The sequence below is a fragment of the Amphiprion ocellaris genome, chromosome 8 (genome assembly GCF_022539595.1).
Source record: "Amphiprion ocellaris isolate individual 3 ecotype Okinawa chromosome 8, ASM2253959v1, whole genome shotgun sequence".
Classification (NCBI taxonomy): Eukaryota; Metazoa; Chordata; class Actinopteri; family Pomacentridae; genus Amphiprion; species Amphiprion ocellaris.
This window is the reverse complement of record NC_072773.1, coordinates 13,247,731-13,269,692: the sequence shown is the minus strand read 5'-3', so window position 1 is coordinate 13,269,692 and position 21,962 is coordinate 13,247,731. Positions and strand designations below refer to the sequence as shown.

General features: G+C 39.5%; 1 protein-coding gene across 1 annotated transcript in view; it reads left to right on the top strand.

Moving 5' to 3' along the window:
• Window positions 1-10,508: 10,508 nt before the first annotated feature.
• The window catches only part of ctnnbl1 (catenin, beta like 1), a 72,080-nt gene continuing 60,626 nt past the window's right edge, over window positions 10,509-21,962 (top strand). Inside the window, exons 1-7 of the mRNA XM_055013176.1 lie at window positions 10,509-10,667; window positions 11,278-11,502; window positions 13,447-13,553; window positions 13,995-14,136; window positions 15,168-15,263; window positions 18,347-18,440; window positions 21,695-21,786. Coding sequence (XP_054869151.1) covers window positions 10,638-10,667; window positions 11,278-11,502; window positions 13,447-13,553; window positions 13,995-14,136; window positions 15,168-15,263; window positions 18,347-18,440; window positions 21,695-21,786 — 786 coding nt within the window. The 5' untranslated portion in view covers window positions 10,509-10,637. The remainder of the gene's footprint in view (window positions 10,668-11,277; window positions 11,503-13,446; window positions 13,554-13,994; window positions 14,137-15,167; window positions 15,264-18,346; window positions 18,441-21,694; window positions 21,787-21,962) is intronic.

Sequence of the window (21,962 nt, the reverse complement as noted above, 5' to 3'; positions counted from 1 at the left end):
AGTAAACCAGCAAACTAATTCATGTAAAATTTCAATCTCTGAAAGACCATTAAAATTCTGAACTCTACTCTTCCTGTGTTTTCAAGCTCTGACTTTAAATTAGGTTTTAACTTACTATACACAGGGGTGTGCTGATTAATTAATTAAATTAATTTTCATGCCTTCAAGGAGCTGCTAATCCAACTTAAATGCTTTCACGAGTATCAGTTTCACTTGAGAGTTTTTGTATCACATCTTGTTCTAAATTCTGTTTCAGAGGCTTTTCCATCCACCCAAGAACAGTCAATGTGTCATTTTGTGCTGCTCTGATTAGCTGCCCTTAGTTTGCTATCACCAAAGGCATGGGCCACCACTACAGCACACCACAGCCTTCATATTCATAATGGAGATAAAATTAATTTTCCCTCTTCTCTATCTCTGCTTGCCACTCTCCACCTCCCCTATCCCTTGTTCTTCTCCCCTTCGTTTCCTCCCACACTGTCCCTGCATGCATTTATCTCTAAAGTGTTTGTCCTGCCTCTTGCCATCTTCTCTCTCTCTTTGTTTCACTGCCGTGTTACAGGCAGAAGCCTCCAGTCCCTATTGGTGTCAGATTTGTGTCGCAGACAATGGAGAGGGAAGCTATTAGGCACATGCTGGATTCCTTGAAAGCATTTATAGGAAATAGGTTTTAGCCTGTTCTCACTCTTTATCAGTTGAACACCATGCATCCGTCTATACATTAGTTTTCTTTTTTGTCAGTTTCAGTGTGTTAATGTAATGAAAAACTCAGTTTTACTTTTGCAACCTATGCAAATAAGCATCTGTTAATTAGCTGTTGTTACCATTCAATTTCCAGACAAAGCAGAATAACAAAATGTATACTTAATTTAGATTTTTCCCAGGCATGAGAATGGTAGCCAGAAAATCCTTCAGCCTCTTAAATAAGCTGGAAACAACCTCAACTTCACCTGCTTTTCCACAGCTGATGGGCCACTGAAAAACTGAGACCTTTCTAAGCTACAACAGCAATAATACATTAGTTGAAGGTACGAGGCTGCTGTGACATTGCACAGGTCCTGCCCTCAGAGCAACATGTTTGAAGGGTTTATGCACTAATCCGCTTTTACCACATGTAACACACTCAACCAGTTCACGTTTTTTTAGCAAACCAAATATTGCAGCATCAAACACAAATAAAACCACCACCCATGTGTCTGTTTGTGGTATTTTATCTGACAAGGGTAAGTCTTCCTTCTTTAGTTTTAGTTTACAACAAACTTAAGTTCTACTAACATTAGTTCCAGGAAGTGTGAGTGCTGCTTTTCCAGAGTATATACCTGGTCTGAACTTCCAAATGTTTAGTGTTGAGTTTTCAAGTACCAACTCTTGCACACGTTCAGGCCGCTCTAACACAACATGAGGCAAAACAAGTTAAGAGACTCACAAAGCACTGAGTCACTGTGACTTTGTACGTCGATGAGCCCTGAAGTTCCCGGTTGCTTTGTTCATTGTTATGCTGCGTATGGAGAATGTCGAGGGCAGCAAGTATGAGCGAGAGCTGGTAACAGCATCAGTTCAGCTTGTGTTCTTTTGTGTTTTGTAGCTTTTCAGTGCATCTCAGCGCTAAACTTTCTTTCCTCAATGTGAGCATGACACTGTCAAGAAAAGCTTTTTTGCTGTAGCCTATTACCTGCATGGTCAGCCACTGGATTGTGCCTTCCTTCCTACTTTAGTTAACATTTATGTACAGATTTTGCCTCAATATTGCAACAGTCGCTTCACTTGTCTCAAACAAAACTCCATTAGACTCAGTCACCAGGCTTTAAACAAGAACCGTGGCTGTTTTAGCCTCCTTGCGCTGACTTCCACTGTTTGATGTGATGCAGAATTCATAGTTGAGTCAACAATAAGGACAATGCAAGCTGCTGAGTGCTGAACACAAACCAGAGCATTACTTCCAACATGCTTCACGGGTGATATTAGGTTTTTCTCCTGTCTCTGATCTGCACCACAAATGCCCACTGTTACTGCAGCCAAAGAACTCTATTGTTGATTTGTCATCATGCCAAAAGGTCTACGCTTTGTCTGTACGCTTAGTTACAAAATCTAATGCTTTAATGTTCCTTTTGGACAGCAAAATCTTTTTCTCTGGACACCTTCCTTGCAGATCAAAGCTGTGCAAAGTCTTTCTGATTACACACACAGCACTTTGACACCGATAGTTGCAACAATTAGTTGCGGATCCTGTGCTGGCATTTTGGGCTTTTCGGAGAATTCTTTTTGCATCATGTGGTATGCTCTTGGGCTGAATTTGCTGTTGCAGATTCTCTCTGCACTGTCTTGTTTCTTGAAATCTTTTGTTTGGTTTTGACCCACCTCAGACTGTTCTGGACACTTTAAGTTGTTTTTGTTTGCCTTTGAAAGATGACTGTGACTTTTTGCTTGTTCGTCCATTATTCATCACGACCCAAACAGCTCGTTAACTCTTGAGTATTGCGGAAATCGAGGTAAGTGCTTAATGTTGATTTGCACATTGGTGGGGGATGGGGCTTTGAAGAACTCTGCTGATGTGATGCATAATTCCAATCATGTTTAAGAGGAGAGAAAACCGTGTGATTGCACCGCTTGACTTAGCGGAGGGGAAATGATAAGGCCTATCAGTCTTCATCATCTCCTTCCCTGTTTCTCCCTTTTTAAAAATAGCTGTGCTGCTCTGAATTTTGAGCACACTTATGTTGTTCTCTGCAGCATGATACAATCATACTGACCTCATGTGATTTAATGCAATCAGCCCTCACAGCTTGTGTGAAATTGTATTGTTCTGTTTCAAAGGAAATGAGGTATGATTCTGTGGAAATTATTCTACCAGCGTCACCCCAGAACAATTCTGCAGGGAAATGAAGAGACAATGTCATTAAGCAAACATTTGTGTCTGAAAAGCTTTTTGGCTCCTTCAGGAATTGTGGAATGTGTTAATCATTGTGTGAAACAAAAACGATTTGCAATTACAGAGGCTTCAAGGCAAGATTCAGTCAGAGTGAGCTTATTACTGTAGCTGACGTGTTTATGTAAAAAATACCAAACATGGCGTTGTGCTGATCAGCTGTAAAAGTAATGCTTATAGCTGTTGTTTTTTTCTTTGCTCTTGTCCACACAAATACTTGAACCAGTGACTTTATTTAATTCCATGACCTGCCTTTGTGTCAGGGTAAGTACTGTTTATTTTTTGTTTAAAAATCATTTTTGCAAGAATACATGTCATACCTTTTAAATGTGAAAGTTCATAATGAAGTTGTGTTGGTTCAAATGACCGAATATCCAATCGGATTTGTCTTCACTGCTGAACAAAGACTGGTGAAAGAGGACACTATGAAACATTAGGTAGAAACAAACAGTATAAGACCACATTGAAAACCCTTCATGTTTTTATGTAAATTTGAAAATAATCTGAAAGTCCGATTATTCAGAAATATAAGGAAATAATGTAGAAATATTAAATATTCACTTTATGCAAATTTGTCTCATTGCTCACTCATGTGTAAGTAGTATCAATGTGTCAGAAATATATGAAAGAGCCAGAAGGATTATTACTGTTATTCTAAACAAAGAGGATCTTTCTCAGCAGCAAATCGTGTTTGGACTGAAGGCTTCTGAAGGGGAAAATGTATGGCACTCACTGGATCAGCTGCATCCAAAGCAGACCAAAGGATCCACACTATCAGAAGATCAGTGCAGCACTTCAGGTAGGTCAGCACACACAAGCATTTTATTTACTGAGGAAACCAAGTCTGACTTATGATGGCTGTAACACACAGGTTTGTATAAGGAGACAAACTGACAAAAGAATAGTATGAAACCCACAGTGGGCCAAACTCAGTCACGCAGACTCACACACTCTGAGACTTGTCCCAGCTAAGGCTTGCTGCGGTCCTACCATCAAATCATTAAGTGCATGCAGGCTGTTTTGTGGATTTTGGGGTCTTTCCCGTTGCAAAACTGGTGAATGTAGTTGTCTGCTCCCTGCAAAATGTGCATGGATGGTGCCGGGAAGAAATCTAGTGCGGCATTTATCTGTTTGACAGTATTTGGCTGCTTGCTGTTGTGGCTATGTTTTGCTCATTTATAGAGAAGTTTGTATTTGCAGTTAAGCATAGGTTTTCCATTAGTTTGCGACTGTCCTGATTTTTAGTTTTCTAAAATGTATGAACACTGTAATGTCACTAGACCAGATTCACTTGTTTAGATGTTTTTTTTTTTTATGCCACTTCATTGTTTCCAACCGAGCTGTGCTGTCATGCCAGAGCATCTCATTCCTCTTTTATACCATTTGGAGCTTGCATTAACTTACACACTCAGATGCTCCAGATGTCAAGTGACGTACAGATGTTCTCTGAGGTCTCTGAGGCTTTAGTTCTTTGGTATTAATGTGAAGACTGGGATTGGTCCAGTCAAACATTGTACTGGGAATATCCAAGACTGGGGGTGTTTTCTGTTTCTATTTATTTATTTATTTTACAACTGTGTTGACGATTGAAATAAAGCATATCTTAGCCTCTGTAAATTTGGAACACGCTTGGTTCTCTTCCCTTAAACTCATTTATTTCATAAAAAAGTTTCTCTATTTTGCACCATTTTTTCTTTTTAATTTGAGAACGTTTATGTCTGCACTGTGTATTCATTAAATCAGTGTGTTCACATTATTTCTTTATCTTGCAAAATCTTTTCCATTTTATGATTTTGTATTATATTTAATTTCTCTTGTTTTGTTTACGTATCATTCAGTGCATTTAAAAGTTTAAGGTAAAACGCTTTGTAGGCCATTTTATGGGCCCTTTCCACACCATTTTTCACAAAGGAAAAGCACTTGTGTTACTAACAGTAACGATAGTTCTTTAGTTTTAATTTGACAGTGTCTGTAAGTGAAGCCAAATGGAATTCAACAATCAGTAATTTTGTCATTTACACCTGTGCTGTTTGTAAAGTGGTGTATCAAGATGCCTTCTGTGAAATAAAAAAAACCTCAGAAATATGGAACTTAGACTGATGAAAGTCACCAATGATCCTCTCAAAGCCTCAGATTATGGACTCGTCTTTGTTCTTGTCCTGCTAGATCTTACTGCTGCATTTCACCCAGTTGATCACAACATTTTATTAAATGATCTACTGCTACTGGCCCCAACTGCGTCCCAAGTGTTTAATGTCTTTTATTCAATATTTGTCTGTTTTGTCTGCAGTCCTGTTCTCTCACCCATCTACCTTCACCCCAACCAGTCAAGGCAGATAACTGCCCACCCTGAGCCTGGTTCTGCTGGAGGTTTCTTCCTGGTCAAAAGCATTTGTTTTGTTTCCGATGTCCACTCAAATGGAATCTTTGGATTTGTTGGGCTTGCTTGATAATATATTATTATAAGATATACATTTTACTATGTGAAATGCCTGAGATGACTTATGTTGTGGATTGATACCATATTAATACAACTTAATTGAACTGAAGCGCTTCACAGTGAAAAAAGTGAACATTTCTGCTTTATTGGATCAAATAAAATGCTTGATTTCCTGTGCACCAGTTTACCACATTTTTAACTCACTGATGGCTGAGAAATGTGCTGTACTGAACATGTCTTGCTTTGACTAATACTTGATGTTTCACTGCAGTATTCAACTTTTGCCATCCAGGCCTGTCTACATCGGATGAACATGAATGAGTATACAGTGGCTGCCCATCCATCTGTCAGCAACACAATCTAATTCTAAGCTTTGGTCTTTACACAACACGGTGATAAATATACACCATCACCAAGACTGCTGTTTAGCATCATAGACAAGAGTTTCTGTAGAAATACTTTTAACATGTACTAGTTTTTATGCAGTTGTCAGTCTCATAGAAAGGGTTCTCTCTAGTTTGCCTAATCAAGGCTTTCTATTCATCTGAAATTGCCTCGTTGACTCCAGCCAGAGGATTTCCATATAAATTCCTCTTTTCACCTGTCTTGCTCCCTTTTATTCTCGGTTTCTCTCTTTCCTTTGATCAAGTGCTTTTTTCCTCATGTTTGGTGGGACGTCAAGCTTGACTCCTTGGCAGCTGGATTCCTTTTAAATGTTGTTTCTATTGCTTTTCTGTCACACATCACTGGCCAGAGACTGAAGTTGCAATAGAGACTTCTACGCAACGCACCACTCATACATTTTCCAGGGATGCTCATTGAAAAAGTGATTTTCTGCCTGTCTGGAACAGTGAGCCAGCTTGACATATAAAGCTCTCCTGTTACAAATAAAGCAAACGTGATCCCATAAAACCAGGATTTCATGTGTGAGACCTGATGAGGAATCATTCATGTCTAATTTTCCATATTATTGAATGTCCCATATGGAGCAAAATACTTTTATTGTGTTTTGTGTTTGTTATGAACATGGAATTGTAAAGTAAAGGCTGTTAAAATGTGAAGATATTTAGTTCTGCTATTCATAAAGTCACACCACAACTAGACATGTTTTTATTAAGTTAAATTAAACAGATGATGAGTAATACAAATGTATTCAAAAACATCCATTAAGTAAGAGCTGTGATAACTACATTTTTACAATCAGCAAAATTTACATTAAATTTTGAAAGTGAAAAGATCATTTTAAGATTGCTATATCATAATATTACATCATTAATACTATTTTTGTGTGAATGGTGCATTGACACGTAAACAGCATTTTAATGTTACTACTAGTTGAGTTCATTTTAATTATTCTTAAGTACCTAAAAATGGTACCTGAGTGTATTACTTGAACATTTAGTAATGCACACTACTGGTCAAAAGTTTTACAATGCCCCAATTTCTCCAGAGTTTTATTGAAATTCATGTAGTTTAGGTATAATGAATAGCTTGAAATGGTACAAAGGTGAGTGGTGAACTGCCAGAGGTTACAAAAAAGTAAGGTCATCCAAAACTGAAAAATAATGTACATTTCAGAATTATACAGCAAGGCCTTTTTCAAGGGACAAGAAATGGGTTAACAACTCAAAGCTGCTCTGCAGCAATGGAGGTTGATCAAGCCTTGATAGTTGGTACTGCAAAATCCTACAAGGGTTCCAACTTTTCTTGATTACTCACAACCCCCTCTGTCTGCATAAAAGTAGTACTGGAACACACAGTGGCACCAAACCCTGGAGAGCATTATTTGAACAATATTGTACTGCAGAAAGTAGTGTGTTGCTATAAAAATGGTGAGGAAAAGCCAACTAACAATAGAAGAGAGACAAACCATCATAACACTTAAAAATGTAGGTCTTTGGTACAGAGAAATTGCAAAGAAAGTCAAAGTGTCAGTGAGTACAGTTTTCTTCACCATCAAAAAGCACTCAGAAACTGGTGGAAACTCTGACAGGAAGCGGTTTGGAAGACCCAAAGCCACAACAGAATCAGAAGGCAAGTTTCTGAGAGTCAACAGCTTGGTGATAGGAGGCTCACAGGACAACAGCTTCAAGCACAACTGACTAGTGGTCGTAGTAAGAAGTCTCATTTTCAACTGTGAAGAGAAGACTTGGAGTTGCAGGTTTGACGGGTCGAGTTGCAGCAAGAAAGTCATTGTTAAGATGGCAGAATAAGAAAAAGAGGCTTGCCTGGACCATGAAACACTGCCAATGGACTACTGAAAACTGGAAGAAAGTATTATGGACTGATGAATGAAAATTAGAAATTTTTGGTTCATCACGCACGATTTTTGTACGCTGTCGAGTAGGAGAAAGGATGTTTCCTCAGTGTGACATCAACTGTCAAACATGGAGGAGGAAGCGTGATGATCTGGGGGTGTTTTACTGGATCCAGGGTTGGTGACTTGTACAAAGTGAGAGGTGCCTGAACCAAAACAACTACCACAGCATTCTGCAGCGCTAATTTGAGTCAAACGTTTGGATACATTTTGGTTTTGAAATTGATTTTTTTTAAAACTCCATTTGTTTATTTGTTCTATGCTTTCATTTTAAAATACAATGACACATTAACATGCATAATTTCCAATAAAAAACTGGAAAAATTTGAGGGGGTTCTAAAACTTTTGACCGATAATGTAGTTTGATGTAGCATACCAACAAACGATGTGTCACTACAGTAATTCCAGCGCTGGGTAGTAACGCATTGTATGTAATTGTGTATGGGTAATTAGATTATCAAAAGTAACTAAAGATTACTTTTGCAAAAATCAAATTAAGATTTTGATTACATGTCCAATAATAACTTGATTACCATTGGACATTACTTTTTTAAAATGTGGCAATTTTAAAATGATTTAACTATTTTTTCAAGACGTCTAATGCGGTTAACTCATGAAAACCATGTCTGACATAAGGAGCTTCTTAGATCAGTACTCCACTATGTGGCTGGGGAAAAGAAAGTGCGTTGAGCCAAGATAGAAGGTTCAAGCAGCAGCCGTCCCCACATAATAGCTTTTCATTCCTGGCAATAATGACATCACTTCAGCCTCAGAAGTGTGAAACAGAAGAACGTGTACTGTATATCAAAGCAAGTAACTCCTCTCAGGTTTATAAGTAACCAGTTTTGTTACAGGCGACTTAACTAATATCTGCTGAATTCCTTAGTTAGCTTCATTTTGAAACATTTTAAAAATGTTTCAGCTGGCAACAACTTATTTAACCCTAGCTGATGCAGTGAGGAGCTTCTCATTTCTTAAACAACCGTGTCAGAAGACATATCCTGTGGTTGTGGAAAAGGTGTTAATCTGTTTCAGAAGGGTCAAATTATTGGCCTGCATCAAGCAAAGAAAACAACTAAGGAGATTTCTGAAACTACTAAAAGTGGGTTAAGAACCGTCCAACGCATTATTAAAACCTGAAAGATAATGGTAAACCATCATCTTCGAGGAACAAATGTGGTCGGAACAAACTCTAAGATGATCGTAGGAAATCAACAGTCAAACTCACGGCTATGTTTAATGGTGAAAGTAAGAACATTTCCACACGCACAATGCAAAGGAAACTCAGAGGATTGGGACTAAATGGTTGTGTAGCTCCAAGAAAACCACTGATCAGTGAGGCTAATCAGAAAAAAGGCTTCAGTTTGCTAGGAGGCATAGAGATGGGACTCTGGAGCAATGAAAAGAAGGTCACGTGATCTGATGAGTCCAGATTTACCCTGTTCCAGAGTGATGGGCCCATCAGGGTAAGAAGAGAGGCGGATGAAGTGATGCACTTATCATGCCTAGTGCCTACTGTATCAGCTTGTGGAGGCAGTGTTATGATCTGGGGTTGGTCAGGCTCAGCAATGTTATGTTCCCCTAAGAATGAGGTCAGCTGACTACCTGAATATACTGAATGACCAGGTCTTTCCATCAATGGAGTTTTTCTTCCCTGATGGCATGGCCACGTTCCAAGACGACGATGCCAGGATTCATGGGGCTCACATTGTGAATGAGTGGATCAAGGAGCATGAGACTTCACTTTCATACATGGATTGGCCTCCACAGAGTCCAGACCTCAGGCCCACTGAGAATCTTTGGGATGTGCTGGAGAAGACTTTGCGCAGCGTCTGACTCTCCCATCATCAATGTAAGATCTTGGTAGAAAATTAATGCAACTTTGGACAGAAATAAATACTGTGTCACTGCAGAAGCTTATCGAAACAATGCCACGGCGAATGTGTGTCATTCTCAGAGCTAAAGGTGGTCCAATGAAATATGTGTGACTTTTTTTGGGCGAGCAGTGTTTTTGTGTCAGTTTTTTTGTAAGGGCAACTGGATTTAAGTGACTGTAAATGCTGAATGTGGAAGTGCATTTTATTTGCCTTTAAATGTTTTGAGATGTTTAAAGAGAAGACTTCAGATTAGACTACACTGTATGACATCCAATGGAGCACTTTACTGTTTTTCAATCCCACACAATCCGTATTCAGTCACTAACTTCATTTCAAAGTAATCTACCCAACTCTGATTAAGACATATGTTCTGCAGAGCCTACTACACCTACAACCTACTTGCTGTCATGACTTTACTTATTTATACATAAGATCAAATTCCTTACACTTCTGACCACTATAGTGTAAGCTGATGCAGTTTTGAATCATTTATACTAGTATATATTAAGGCATTTAAATCTCGACATATAAGTCAATAAAACAAGTAAATGAGGTTGAGTTCATGACTCCATCACCTGTACACTCATCTACTATGTAAACGCATTGTTAGAATTAACCCACTGACTATGAAAGTATGCTTTTTGTTTTTTAATTAAAAATAAACAGCAATTTCCTTTTTTTATTTGTAGTTTTACAACTGTGGGCCTGACAGCGTATTCAATATGCACAGTACCATATATTTGTTGTATAACATGGTGAACACATATTTCTGGTTAAATAACTGAGAACTACAGTCTTGCTTGAAGTATACGTGTGCCTATCAGCTTTGTGCAAATAGATAAACGGAATAATGTTTATTTCATGTTTTTATTGAAAGAAGCAGTTAAATATTGTAACACTCGACTTGGACGGCTGTTAAGGTTTACGACACTATGATGCTACGACAATGAAAAAGACTGCTTTACGGCAGGCGTGTATATATGGAGAGCTGTTGCTAGACGAATAGCTAACTGCTCAGTGTTGTGGGCTCTTTTTCATTTCCAAACCAAACGGAGTTAAGACTTATAACCTGCACAAATGGATGTCGGAGAGCTCCTGAACTATCAGGTAGACATTTCTTCTGCCCATGACTGTTAGCGGAAGGCTAAGTTAGCCAAATATAACTTCTCTCATTCATTTGGTTGCATGTAACACCGCTGCTAGGTTACTGATGGACATGAGCGGGCAGACTTTAGTTCAGCCTCGTCTTGAGCTGTTTTGTTTATGCTGGATAGTTAGCGGCAACTTCTGTGCATCTCCTGCTGGTCAGACGATCAACTTCACTGTAGTCTGCGTTTTTCAGTGAAGAACGATGTCAGTTACCTGCTAGCCAAAGGCTGCTAACTGTGTCCCTGCGGTAGCTCTCACTTCTACACTAGTTGAACAAACGGAAGAGTTTAGCTCGTGTGCTATTGTTCTATCAAAACAAAAACAAAAACAAACAAACAAAATAAAAACACTACTCAGTTCAGTTGCGTCCATCATATTGTAATTTAATGCCTAAAAAAATAATTTATTCGTGGAGTTTAGTTTATTATACGAGGCACACAATTCACAGTGTAAAAGAAATGCATTTCCAATATAGTTGTACTTCGTTATGTTTTGTTGTGCAGTGTGCTGGAAAAACAAATACTGATTAAAATATCACATCTTCACTTCATATCTTTTTACCTTGCAGCCTGATAGAGGAGCAAAGCGTCCCAGGGAGGAGGATGGAGGGTCAGCAGGAGCAGAGGAGGACTTGAGGGGAGGGAAGCAGCAGAAAGGACTGGCCAGGTATCGGGAGGCAGCAGCAGGTGTAGGAATAGAAACAGGAATTGATATCAGAGAGAATGAAGAGCTGACTGGGGACAAGAAGAAGATCCTGGAGAGACTGATGGACCAGGATGAAGAAGAACTCGAGGTAGGGAAAACTATTGTATTATTACAGAGTTGTTCAATGTTTTTCACATAAATTCTAGCTTTTATTTGAAATTGACTTCCCCTCTCCTAATATTTAATGTCTCAGCAGAGAAATGAGGTACAATTAGTCGTACAGACATTAACACTAGGCAGCTTGTCTAGTGTTAATTATGTGTAGGAATTCATTGAAACTGAATTGTCAGCACTTGGAGACCCATCATCAACCTCAAACATGTTTTTTGAAAGAACCAGTGTGAGCTCCACATGATGTGTAAAAGTCAGAAGAGATTGATTTGTGCTCAGTAGCAATGGCATGGCCTGCGGTGTTCTTATGATAGTTGTCATGGTGAGATTTCAAGATTCTTAAAATTTAATAAATATTCATTGACCAGTAGAAAAATTCAGGATGTTTTACAGCTTTACAGTTGTGCTTTTGTCACTCTTGTTTATCTGCATTGCATTTTTCAGTTGCACTCGGTATGCTGGGAAGCTGGATTTATACTTCAGTAAAGTTTTAATTTAGTACCTAACATGCTTCTCCTTCATGCTGCTATGTTGGTTCAGACATATAGAGAAGAGACAAGAAGAACTGTGATTGGTCAGCTTGGGCTGCTTATGTTTTCACTTACAAGTTTAAGATGCAAGTAGAGATTGCTGAAAGTGATGACATTATTCTCCATCTGGAACCTAAGCAGTTTCTGACATCTTTACTCATTGGACTCATTTTTTGCAATATAAAGTCCTGCACTTGTATGGAAACAGCCAACCATAACTTGAAGTGAGGGGGATTTAAAAATATCTTTTATGCACTATGATAGGGCCATGGATAGTTAAATAAGAGTTGTATTTTTGATGTTTAATAACATACATTGAAAAAGTGCTATCACTACTGGAAAAATAGTAGCTCTGCATACTCTAGATTTTTGCTACAACATTTTAAATTTGTTTCTGTTGTCGTCTCCTATCTGCTCTGTGTAAACACAGCCTGTAGTTCAGCTAAAAAAGCCCAGATTTTTTGTCATGTGACTGTTGATGCAGCTTAATCGGTAATGACTTTATGGTTACAGTAAAGAACACTGTATTTAACACTGAATTTTTATTTATTTTTTACACAGTATGATTAGTTAAAGCTTTTCTTTTGGCAAATTTTGAATTTAGACATATATTGCCAGTCAAGAGTTTGGACACACCTTCTCGTTCAATAGTTTTTATTTATTTTAATTATTTTCTATATTGTAGATTAATACTGAAGACATCCAAAATATGAACGAACACATATTTGGGACTATTGTAAAGCTCAAAACCCATAGTGAGCTGAGGTGCTACAACACTACTGCGGTTAAAAGGAACATAATATAGCACCAAAATCGGTGGGAAAGCTCTTCACCATAAAGATGTCTGTGTAGTTTCTCATTCATCCAGGTCATGGTTATCCAACGTTGTTTAAATCGATCCAGCTGGACTTTAACCTTCTTAAAGTCCAGTTGGATTGATTTAAACAACTTTGGATCTGCACCATAAAGGTTTCTGTGTGATTGCCGATGCCATACTGTCCAAAACATTAGAGAACTGCATGTCTACAGGCCTGTTCTTATTGTCCCACAGTGTAGCTTTTTCAAAGGTGAAGTGCTTCAAGATCTACTCAGAGCAAAGAGCTGCACTGTTCAATAATGTCAGACAATTGAAATGTCCTACCCTGCCATTATTTGTCAACCACTTTGAGCCACCAGGAGGTCAGACACATTCTCTTTTCATTGAAATGCAGTCAGATTCCCTCTGGAGAAAATGTCAGGCCACTAGGCACCACTCACATAATTAAGGTGACCCTGATGTCTCTGTTGTTATTGCAGCATTTGCTTCAATAAAATTGTCTTTTCCTTTCTCCTTGTTCTTCTTTTCTCCACTTTTTCCTTCCTTCTCCTCACCTTTTGTACTAATAAAACAGGCAGAGCCGGTCGATGAGAGCTCAGTGAAGAAAATGATCTTGACCTTTGAAAAAAGGTCGTACAAAAACCAGGAACTGAGGATTAAGTTTCCAGACAATCCAGAGAAGTAAGCCTGTAACTGGAATTCCTCATTGTTTTACAAACTTGACCTAAAACTCATATTTTCTAACAAACATATTGTGTGTCAATTCAACAAAATATATTTCAATTAAGAAAAATTTCATGTTGACTTAATTGCGCTATCAGGGTTTTTCCTGGCTCAGAATGGGCCTTTTTGGAGGTGAATATGTACAATATTAAGCATTATTGGTCTGTATTCAGTTAAGGCTAAATCGTCTTTGGGGGCTCAAAAAATTCTATGCAGGAAGAATCCTGGTTTATTATGGCATATTGAGTTTTTTGTGAATTTATACTATGTGCCCGACTAACGCAAAATTGAAATGTTTCTCCTGTCAGTGTGATAGCATCTGAAAGAAAGCAGAACATATTGCTAATGTATTATCCAAATATATACATTTTTTATTGTTTTATTTTTTTCTAAAACCAGGTTCATGGAGTCAGAGCTGGATCTGAATGACATTATCCAGGAAATGCACGTGATTGCCACGATGCCAGATCTGTACCACCTGCTGGTGGAGCTCAACGCTGTCCACTCACTGCTGGGTCTCCTTAGTCATGAAAACACTGATATCCTTTCACTTACAGACTGGTTGTCTTTTTTTGGTCCATTTATCTTCAGACTTCAATGTTATTGTTTTTTTTGCTCTTCTTCCATTGTTGTCCTGAAGCAATGAGAAACGTATCATTGATCTCAAAATAAAACAGCCCAGAAGTTTTATGAAGCTGCTGTACCTTTTTAAAAATCGAAAACTGACGAGTTTTTAGAAATGTGTTATGTTTTAAGCTGAAAAAACTGGGCTTGAGAGCCACATGCAATACAGGAAAGTCAGCAAGTACTGAGAGAGTAAAGCATTGCAGCTTTTTATGGGATCTAAACTGACTGATGCTTTTGTCAATATCTGTGTCTCTTGTCAGACTGTGACCTTGTACATTGTGCCGTCATGATGTTGACCAGCAAAAGGGCGAGTTAGGCTCCAGCCACATCCACTCAAAATACTGCTAATGGGCGTAAAAAATGGCCAAAGTCATAGAAACTTCAAACTGAAACTTCAAGTTTGAAGTAGATCGAATGAGTAGTTCCTGAGATCCATGAAGAACAAACAGAGATTCTTTAATGTATAGTTACACTTGTGCAGCACATGATCCCAGTGGTTCATCTGTAACAACATTTCAGCTTTGATAATGTAGAACAACTACAGGGAAAACTTAGACTCCAACTATACTCAGGCCACTCTGAGGACCCCAAATAGACCACAAAAACATTCTAATGACTACAAAGTTGACACTGCTAGTCCCCAGCAATGTCTCTATAATGTCTCTATTATCATCTTGAACACTGATGAAACAAGACGATTTTTACACTGAGACTTGAGACACAGACTCGAAAAACACACCCAGATATCAGATCAAATTGGCTGGTTGACTTGCATTGTGGGTAATGTAGGTGCCAGATTTTGACAAGGAAGGACAGAGCGGCATCAATTTTAAACCTTTTGTTTATTTGTTTATTGTTGTTTTTGCAGTGGTGTGTGTGTGTACACTGCTACAGTTGTTGAGCACTCTTTTAACACCAGCTTATTCTCCTAAGCCTGATCCACATGTGGCCATAGCTGTGGTGGACCTGCTGCAAGAGCTGACAGATATCGACACACTCCATGAGAGTGAGGAGGGTGCTGAGGTGCTCATAGATGCTCTGGTGAGTTCAAAATTTACATCTGTCTTTGATGATATTGATGAAGCAGCACTTTGAGTCAATACGTACGTTTCTGGGCTTTCTTTCAAACCAGGCAAAGAAAAATTGATTCCTTACACTCTGGTAATGAATCAAAAACAAGGCTTCAGTTGGCTCTGCCTTGCATGCGGACATGTAGATAGCTTTTTTGTTTTCTAATTCATAAGTCTGTTGCCATGATTCTGCCATGATTCTGCCATGATTCTGATGCCATTATCTTCACTTTACTTAACAGCATAATGTGTAGATGATTTATCTACATATGCTAAATATGCAGAGTTGCATCTAAAGAGTACATTTCTCTGAGGCTTTACTTTTGTTTACTAGCTGCCTGGTTATTGTGTGACAGGACGAATCATAGAGCCAGATGGACATATATCAAAGATTCTTGTAAAGCTGTGGTTTGTGTGTGAATTGGCTTCTTATGTGACAGTAGTAGCTCAGGTGGCTTTGCAGCACTCTCAGTATAAAAGCATTATACAAATGCAGTCCATTTACCATGCAATGGAGCGCCCATAAACCTCACACTTCTTTACAGCTACTTCCAGGGGAAATGGTTTCAGGGCAGCAAGGGTTGGTTGAATCCATTTGTCTCCCCTCTTTGCTGTAATGCTCACAGCTCCTCTGTCCTTGCTGCCAGAAGGCCAGGTGGTGTCCTTGATAAGATAAATCAAAATGATCCATGTCAGTCTCTGGTGGCTCATATATCTGTGTCGACTGTCCATCTTCTTTCGTCTGTAATAGTACTTTTATCCAGCCGGTTGGCACCCCACAAGCTTTGTTTGGCTATGAGTCTCCAATCTTGACTTGACTGATAACACGTGGACATTTTCGAGATTTAAAAGTGAACTATGACTGTCATTTTTGCAGCCCTCTGTATTTTTTCTCTTTGTGAAATGTCAATTGTTTCTTAAGCGTCACTTTACACACTAATTTAAAGAGGAAGATTTAGCATACAGACTTCAAACAAAGTGAAAAAGTTGACATTGAGAGATTTGAAAGTGACCATCATACTTCATATTACACAACAGTCCCTTGATCAGAATGAAAAGTTGTGGTCTGTGGTTAAAAAGTCAGGTCAGAGGTTAAACAGTCAGAACTAGGGAAGGAAGGTTCAACCAGTTTTCTTATTGGATAGTTGATTATGTCATTGATCAGTGATCAGTTAATAATTTAAACTATTGTGGTGTAGTGGACATTTCTCTCAGACAAAGCCATTTTTGAATACAAACGATACAGTATTATATTTGCTGCAAAAGCGGCATAACTACTAATGTACTTGTAAACTACGATTTGGCTTCAGTATGTGAGCGCTGGCCAGAAGCCATTAATCAAGAATTTTTTTGTCATTATGTTTTCACATAATGAAATTTTGATTGGTGACCCCCAGCTGTAAATAAAAAATTGAAAAAGGCACACAATAAAATATTCAAAAGATATAAATATGTAAACTGAATTAGTGCAAAATGAGCAGTGAGATGGGTGGTAAAGTTTAGTCCAGTGCAAGACTCAGTTTTTTATTGCACCTGGTGTGTCTGTCTGTGTGTGCAGGGGGGAAATGGATTGGACATTTCTGGGGAAAAAACTGTTTTTCAATCTGGTAGTTTGAGTTTTTATGTTTTTATACTGTTTACCCGAGGGAGGCGGAACAAACAGTCCATTACCCGGGTTGGTGGGGTCGCCGGCGATACGTCGGGCCTTCCTCCGGAACCGGCTCGCGTATATTGAGTCCAGGTCTGGAAGAAGACTTCTCACAGTCCCCTGTGCTGTGTTTACCACCTGGGATAGGTTCTTTCTGTCCTGAGCTGTGCAGCTGCCCTACCACACCACACTGTTGCACTGAGACAGAGGATGGTTTCTATTGTGGCTCTGTAGACGTTTGTCAGGAGCTGAGGGGAGAGACCAGCACTTTTCAGCTTCCTAAGGACGAAGAGTCTTTGTTGAGCCTTCTTTACTAGGTGAGCTGTGTTCAGGGATCAGGTCAGATCAGATGTAACGTGGACACCCAGGAACGTGATGTTGTCAGCATGCTTGACTGCTTAACCTTGAGTGAGGAGAAGAGCCTGCTCTCTCCCCCTGGACCTCCTGTAGTCCACGATGACCTCCTTGGTCTTGCTGGTGTTCAGAACAAGGTTGTTGAATAAGGTGCTGGATCTCCTCTCTGTAGTGGATCCCATCATTGTCCGATATGAGACCCACTATGGTGGTGTCGTAAGCAAACTTCATGACCGTGTTTGTGGAGTGGATGGCAGAACAATGGCTAGTGAAGAGGGCTGGGCTGAGCATGCAGCCCTGTGGTGCTCAGGACCAGTGTGGAGGATGTACTGTCTTCCATTCTCACCACCTGAGGCCTGTTGGTGAGGAAGTCTCCGATTGTGGAGCTTCAGTGTCAGCTTGTCCAGGCACACTGTATTAAAAGCTGAACTGAAGTCCACAAATAGCATCCTCACATGGGTGATAGAAAGCTGCAGGTGGGTCAGAACTGCTCTCCCTGTAGGCAAATTGATATTGATCCAGACCAGTAGGGATGACGTCCTTGATGTGCTTTAGGACGATCCTCTTGAAGCATTTCATAATCACCGGAGTCAGAGCGACTGGGCGGTCATTGTTCAGGCAGGTGACTGCTGATTTTTTAAGGCACAGGCACAATGATGGAAGTTTTGAGGCTGATGGGGACTGTAGCAAGCTGCAGGGACAGGTTGAAAATATCCAGAAACACTCTTGCCAGTTGGTTGGCACGCAGTTTCAGTGCGACCCCACAGAAGTCTCAGGTCATGGCGGTTCGTTGCTAACTAAACCTCCACATTGCTCTCTGCTTGCTAAAATGGAGATGCTCACAGAGTGAGTGTCCACCTCTTTGAGTTACTACAGGATTAAGCACAGCAATGGAGCTGCAGTCTTTTGTTCCTGGTGGTGCAACCAGGCTCTACAGCAATTTGTTGAATTACTGTTAATAATTAATAGCTTCCACGAGGGTTAATTAATCATTATCTTCAACTAATATGAATATCAGGTTTGACTTCAGCTTCATCTTTGTGTGTTTATAGTTGGAGGGTCAGGTGGTGGCCTTGCTGGTGCAGAACATGGAGCGGCTGGATGAGCAGGTGAAAGAAGAGGCTGATGGCATCTATAACACACTGGGTAAGGAAACGTACACCAAGGTTGTGACAATAACACTCCACTCTGTGATTATCCTAGAAGAAACTGACATCAACATAAACACAACACTTACTAAGCACCACTAGAAAATGTTTTGTCTTTGTAAGCAAAGTAGTTCCACATTTTATTCATGTAATCAGTTTTGTCCAAATTCACTGAGACACAGCACATTTTCAGCTTTTGGGTTTGCGTAAATACTAGATATATTTCCTTTATACATTACTAAGCAGAGCAGACTCTGTAGGTAAAGGCTGAAATAGATGGATTGACTGAAATAGGTACAGAAGGACACCAACAGAGCAATAGTCATTTCACTGTCACTTGTCCAATGTACGCAAAATACATCTGAATCAAATAGTTGAAAAACCTGGCTTGCTGCATTCAAACATTCATCATGTTTTGAACTGAATCCTAGAACGGTGAGAGCGGCCAAACAAAGCAGGCGCCAGGAATGAAATATTGAACTGTTTTTATGCAGAGCCTGCCTGTCCTGTTGTTCAGGGAGGGAAGTAACAGTACAACAAGTGTCTTAGAATTGATTAATGCTGCATTGTCATATTTGTTTAAATTCCAGATTTATTTCTCTTATTTTTCATACATTGTAGTTTAAATGATTGAAGTCAGAATACATTAAATTTGTAACAAATATGTAATTTTTTTTCAAACTGGTGCCATTTTTGTTGGTCAGTTCATCAAGTGTCATAATTTGATACTGTCACAATGTGGTTTCAGGAAATGTACAGTACAGTACTGTATATGCTTAGTCAGTGGGTGATTTAAGGGCCAACATGCGCTAATTGTTAACCTGACATCTCACCTGTCAGTCCTTTATGAAACCAGCCTGCTGTCAATTTCTCAAAGTTTCAGCATTCCTGAACTTTTTCAAATGTCACGGTTTAATTTCTTCTCAATTTTTCATAAGTAATTGTATCAACATTGAAGCGGAGTTATGTGACGATTGGCGTCTGTTTGTCCTTCTGTCTGTTTGTCTGTAACATGCAACATTACTCAACAACAGACTAATGGATTAGGATGTAATTTTCAGGGAAGGTCAGAAATGACACAAGGACCAAGTGATTCAATTTTGGCAGTGATGCGGCTTATAGTCTGGATCCACGGATTTGTTAAAGATTTCTGTATCTTTGCGAGATAGCACCACGACTTCACTGTAACTATAACAAGTGAACGCTATGCCAGCTGCCTGCTGACGATCACGTTTGCGATCCTACAATAAATCCACCAGTACGGACTTATCAACAACTGAGCAGCCTTGGCGGAGTGCTGCGCTCTCTGAATGCTTTTCTTGTTATTATATGTTGACCACAGGAATTGTATTTACATCTTCACTTCAGAAATCATGAAAACGCAGCAAATATATAATTTACTGAGAGTTGCTCAAACGTTTCCATATGACTGTACATCTCAGTTCCTCAGCCACTGTCAGGGCATATCCCTGTGAGTAGGATAATCATTAAAGACTTCAAGGCACAGCAGTTGCTGCAGTGCTTTGTGAATTATTTCATATTCAAAACGTGTCGCACAAATATCTGGGAGAAATCTGGGACATTAACTGCACACTGCAGGTGCTCTATATATAAGTGCACTGTATAAAAAAAAAACATGCTTGAATACAAATAGAAGCTCTGTAACATTATAATATTCTGAGCAAGAATAATTGATAAACCCTGTCTTGTTTACTTGTACAGAAGCATGACAGGCACCTCCAGAGGGAGGTTTGCCCTTAAGGTGTGTTTGAAGCCTTGTTAGAGCTTTGGGCAGTGCAGTGACAGGGATCTCCCGTGGGCTTGGGTTTGACATTACGCAGAGAGTGTAAACTAACTTTATATTATATTCGTTCAGCTGTTGCCTGCTGGCAAGGGTCTGTGACATTTTCAGTGACTGTGAAAGGAAGCCATCAATGTCTCATTTTAGATGTTTTAAAACACTCACTCGGCTCTGGCATTAGTCATAGAGAATCAGCTTTTGTAGCTCACTTTGACAGCATTAAATGTAGACAAAGTCCTGGAGAGGGCAGGGGCTGGCAGATAGTTTGAAAAGTCATGGTCTCTGTATTTAGCCTCACATGAATCAGACGTTACTGCCTCTCAGCTCTTTTTGTGTTGAATGAGTGTGCTGAGATGATATTTTCTTTTTTGCTAGATTGGGGCCGGGTGTCAGGAGGCCTGTTTAGGTGTGTTTGGCTCTGTGTGTGAGGGTTATATCGTGGCAGCAGCGCTTGTGCATCGCCTGTTCTAGTTTATTTGTGTGTGTATCTGTGTGAGCTACCAGGGGAGCTCTCCAAGCTTGAATAAGCCTTTTGTCTGCCTTGGCTGCTCTCTGCTCTGAGCCTGCTGTCCTCCAGGATTCTGTCTGTCTGCTCTGTTTGAACCACTGATAAAGGCCCTTCCTCTCTCCTTCAGTGTCCTTCCACTCCAACTCGATCATTTCTTTGTCATCTGCAGCCCTTCTCTCCAGATGTTGCTGTTTTGCTGTATTAATTTTTTTTATCCTCTCACAACCCTCTCTTCCTTTTATGATCTTGTTATCTGCTTATTCACTCCCTTCTCAGGTCCCTGGTTCCCTCAGCTTTCCATGCTGCATCTTTGGCTTGTCGTTCCACCCCTGTTTCCTCCCTTCTGCTTTTCCTCTCCCCTCCCTCCTCTTAGTCTTCCTCTCCTTTTATCACCATCCCACTGTCTGCCCTCTCCCCATCCTCTTTTACTTCAGTGCTCTCATAGAGACATCAAGTAACAATCAGCGACAGCTTTCTAATGAAAATATTAGAAGAAGCTGGGGCGAAAACCAGTCAAACCCTCTATAAAAAGACGACTGTCAACTTTCACAGCAAAAAGTTAATTTTATCTGATTGAAAGTTTTGATATTGGCCTTAGATTAAAGACCACTCAAGGGTTTTTTATGTACTAAGACAGACACAACACAAAGTATGCAAAAAAATGTTTGTGCTTGTGGAAGCCGTGGATGTCATAAGATGAGAGAAAAACAGCGACGGAGAAACTATTTAATGTGGATTTGTCATGCTGTCTGGCTGATGCCACATCTGCTTAATAAGATCAGTTTTGATATTGATCGGACTTTTCCAATTTGGTACAGCCAGCCCAACTTATTTGAGCTCTAGCAGGAACATTTATAGAAACGTTCTCAATGGTGTTTTAGCAGGGTGCTCATACACCTTAAATGTCAAATTTAGTTTTTTGACACTTAACGTCTTCTTACAGCTATCACAGAAAATATGGCTGAATTCAGACCAGGCCTGTGCACCGAGGCAGCCCAGCAGGGACTTATGCAGTGGCTGCTCAAGAGAATCAAGGTAAGAACTTGACAAAGTTCTTGTTGCTTTTCACAGTCTTAACGATGTATTTAATATTTTTTAGTTTTAGTTTGATTGGACAAAACAAGACATTTTATGGCATTGCCTTGGCCTCTGAGAAGCTGGGGTTGACATTTTTCGGTGTTTTCTAAGATAATCTAGATCAAACATGAATC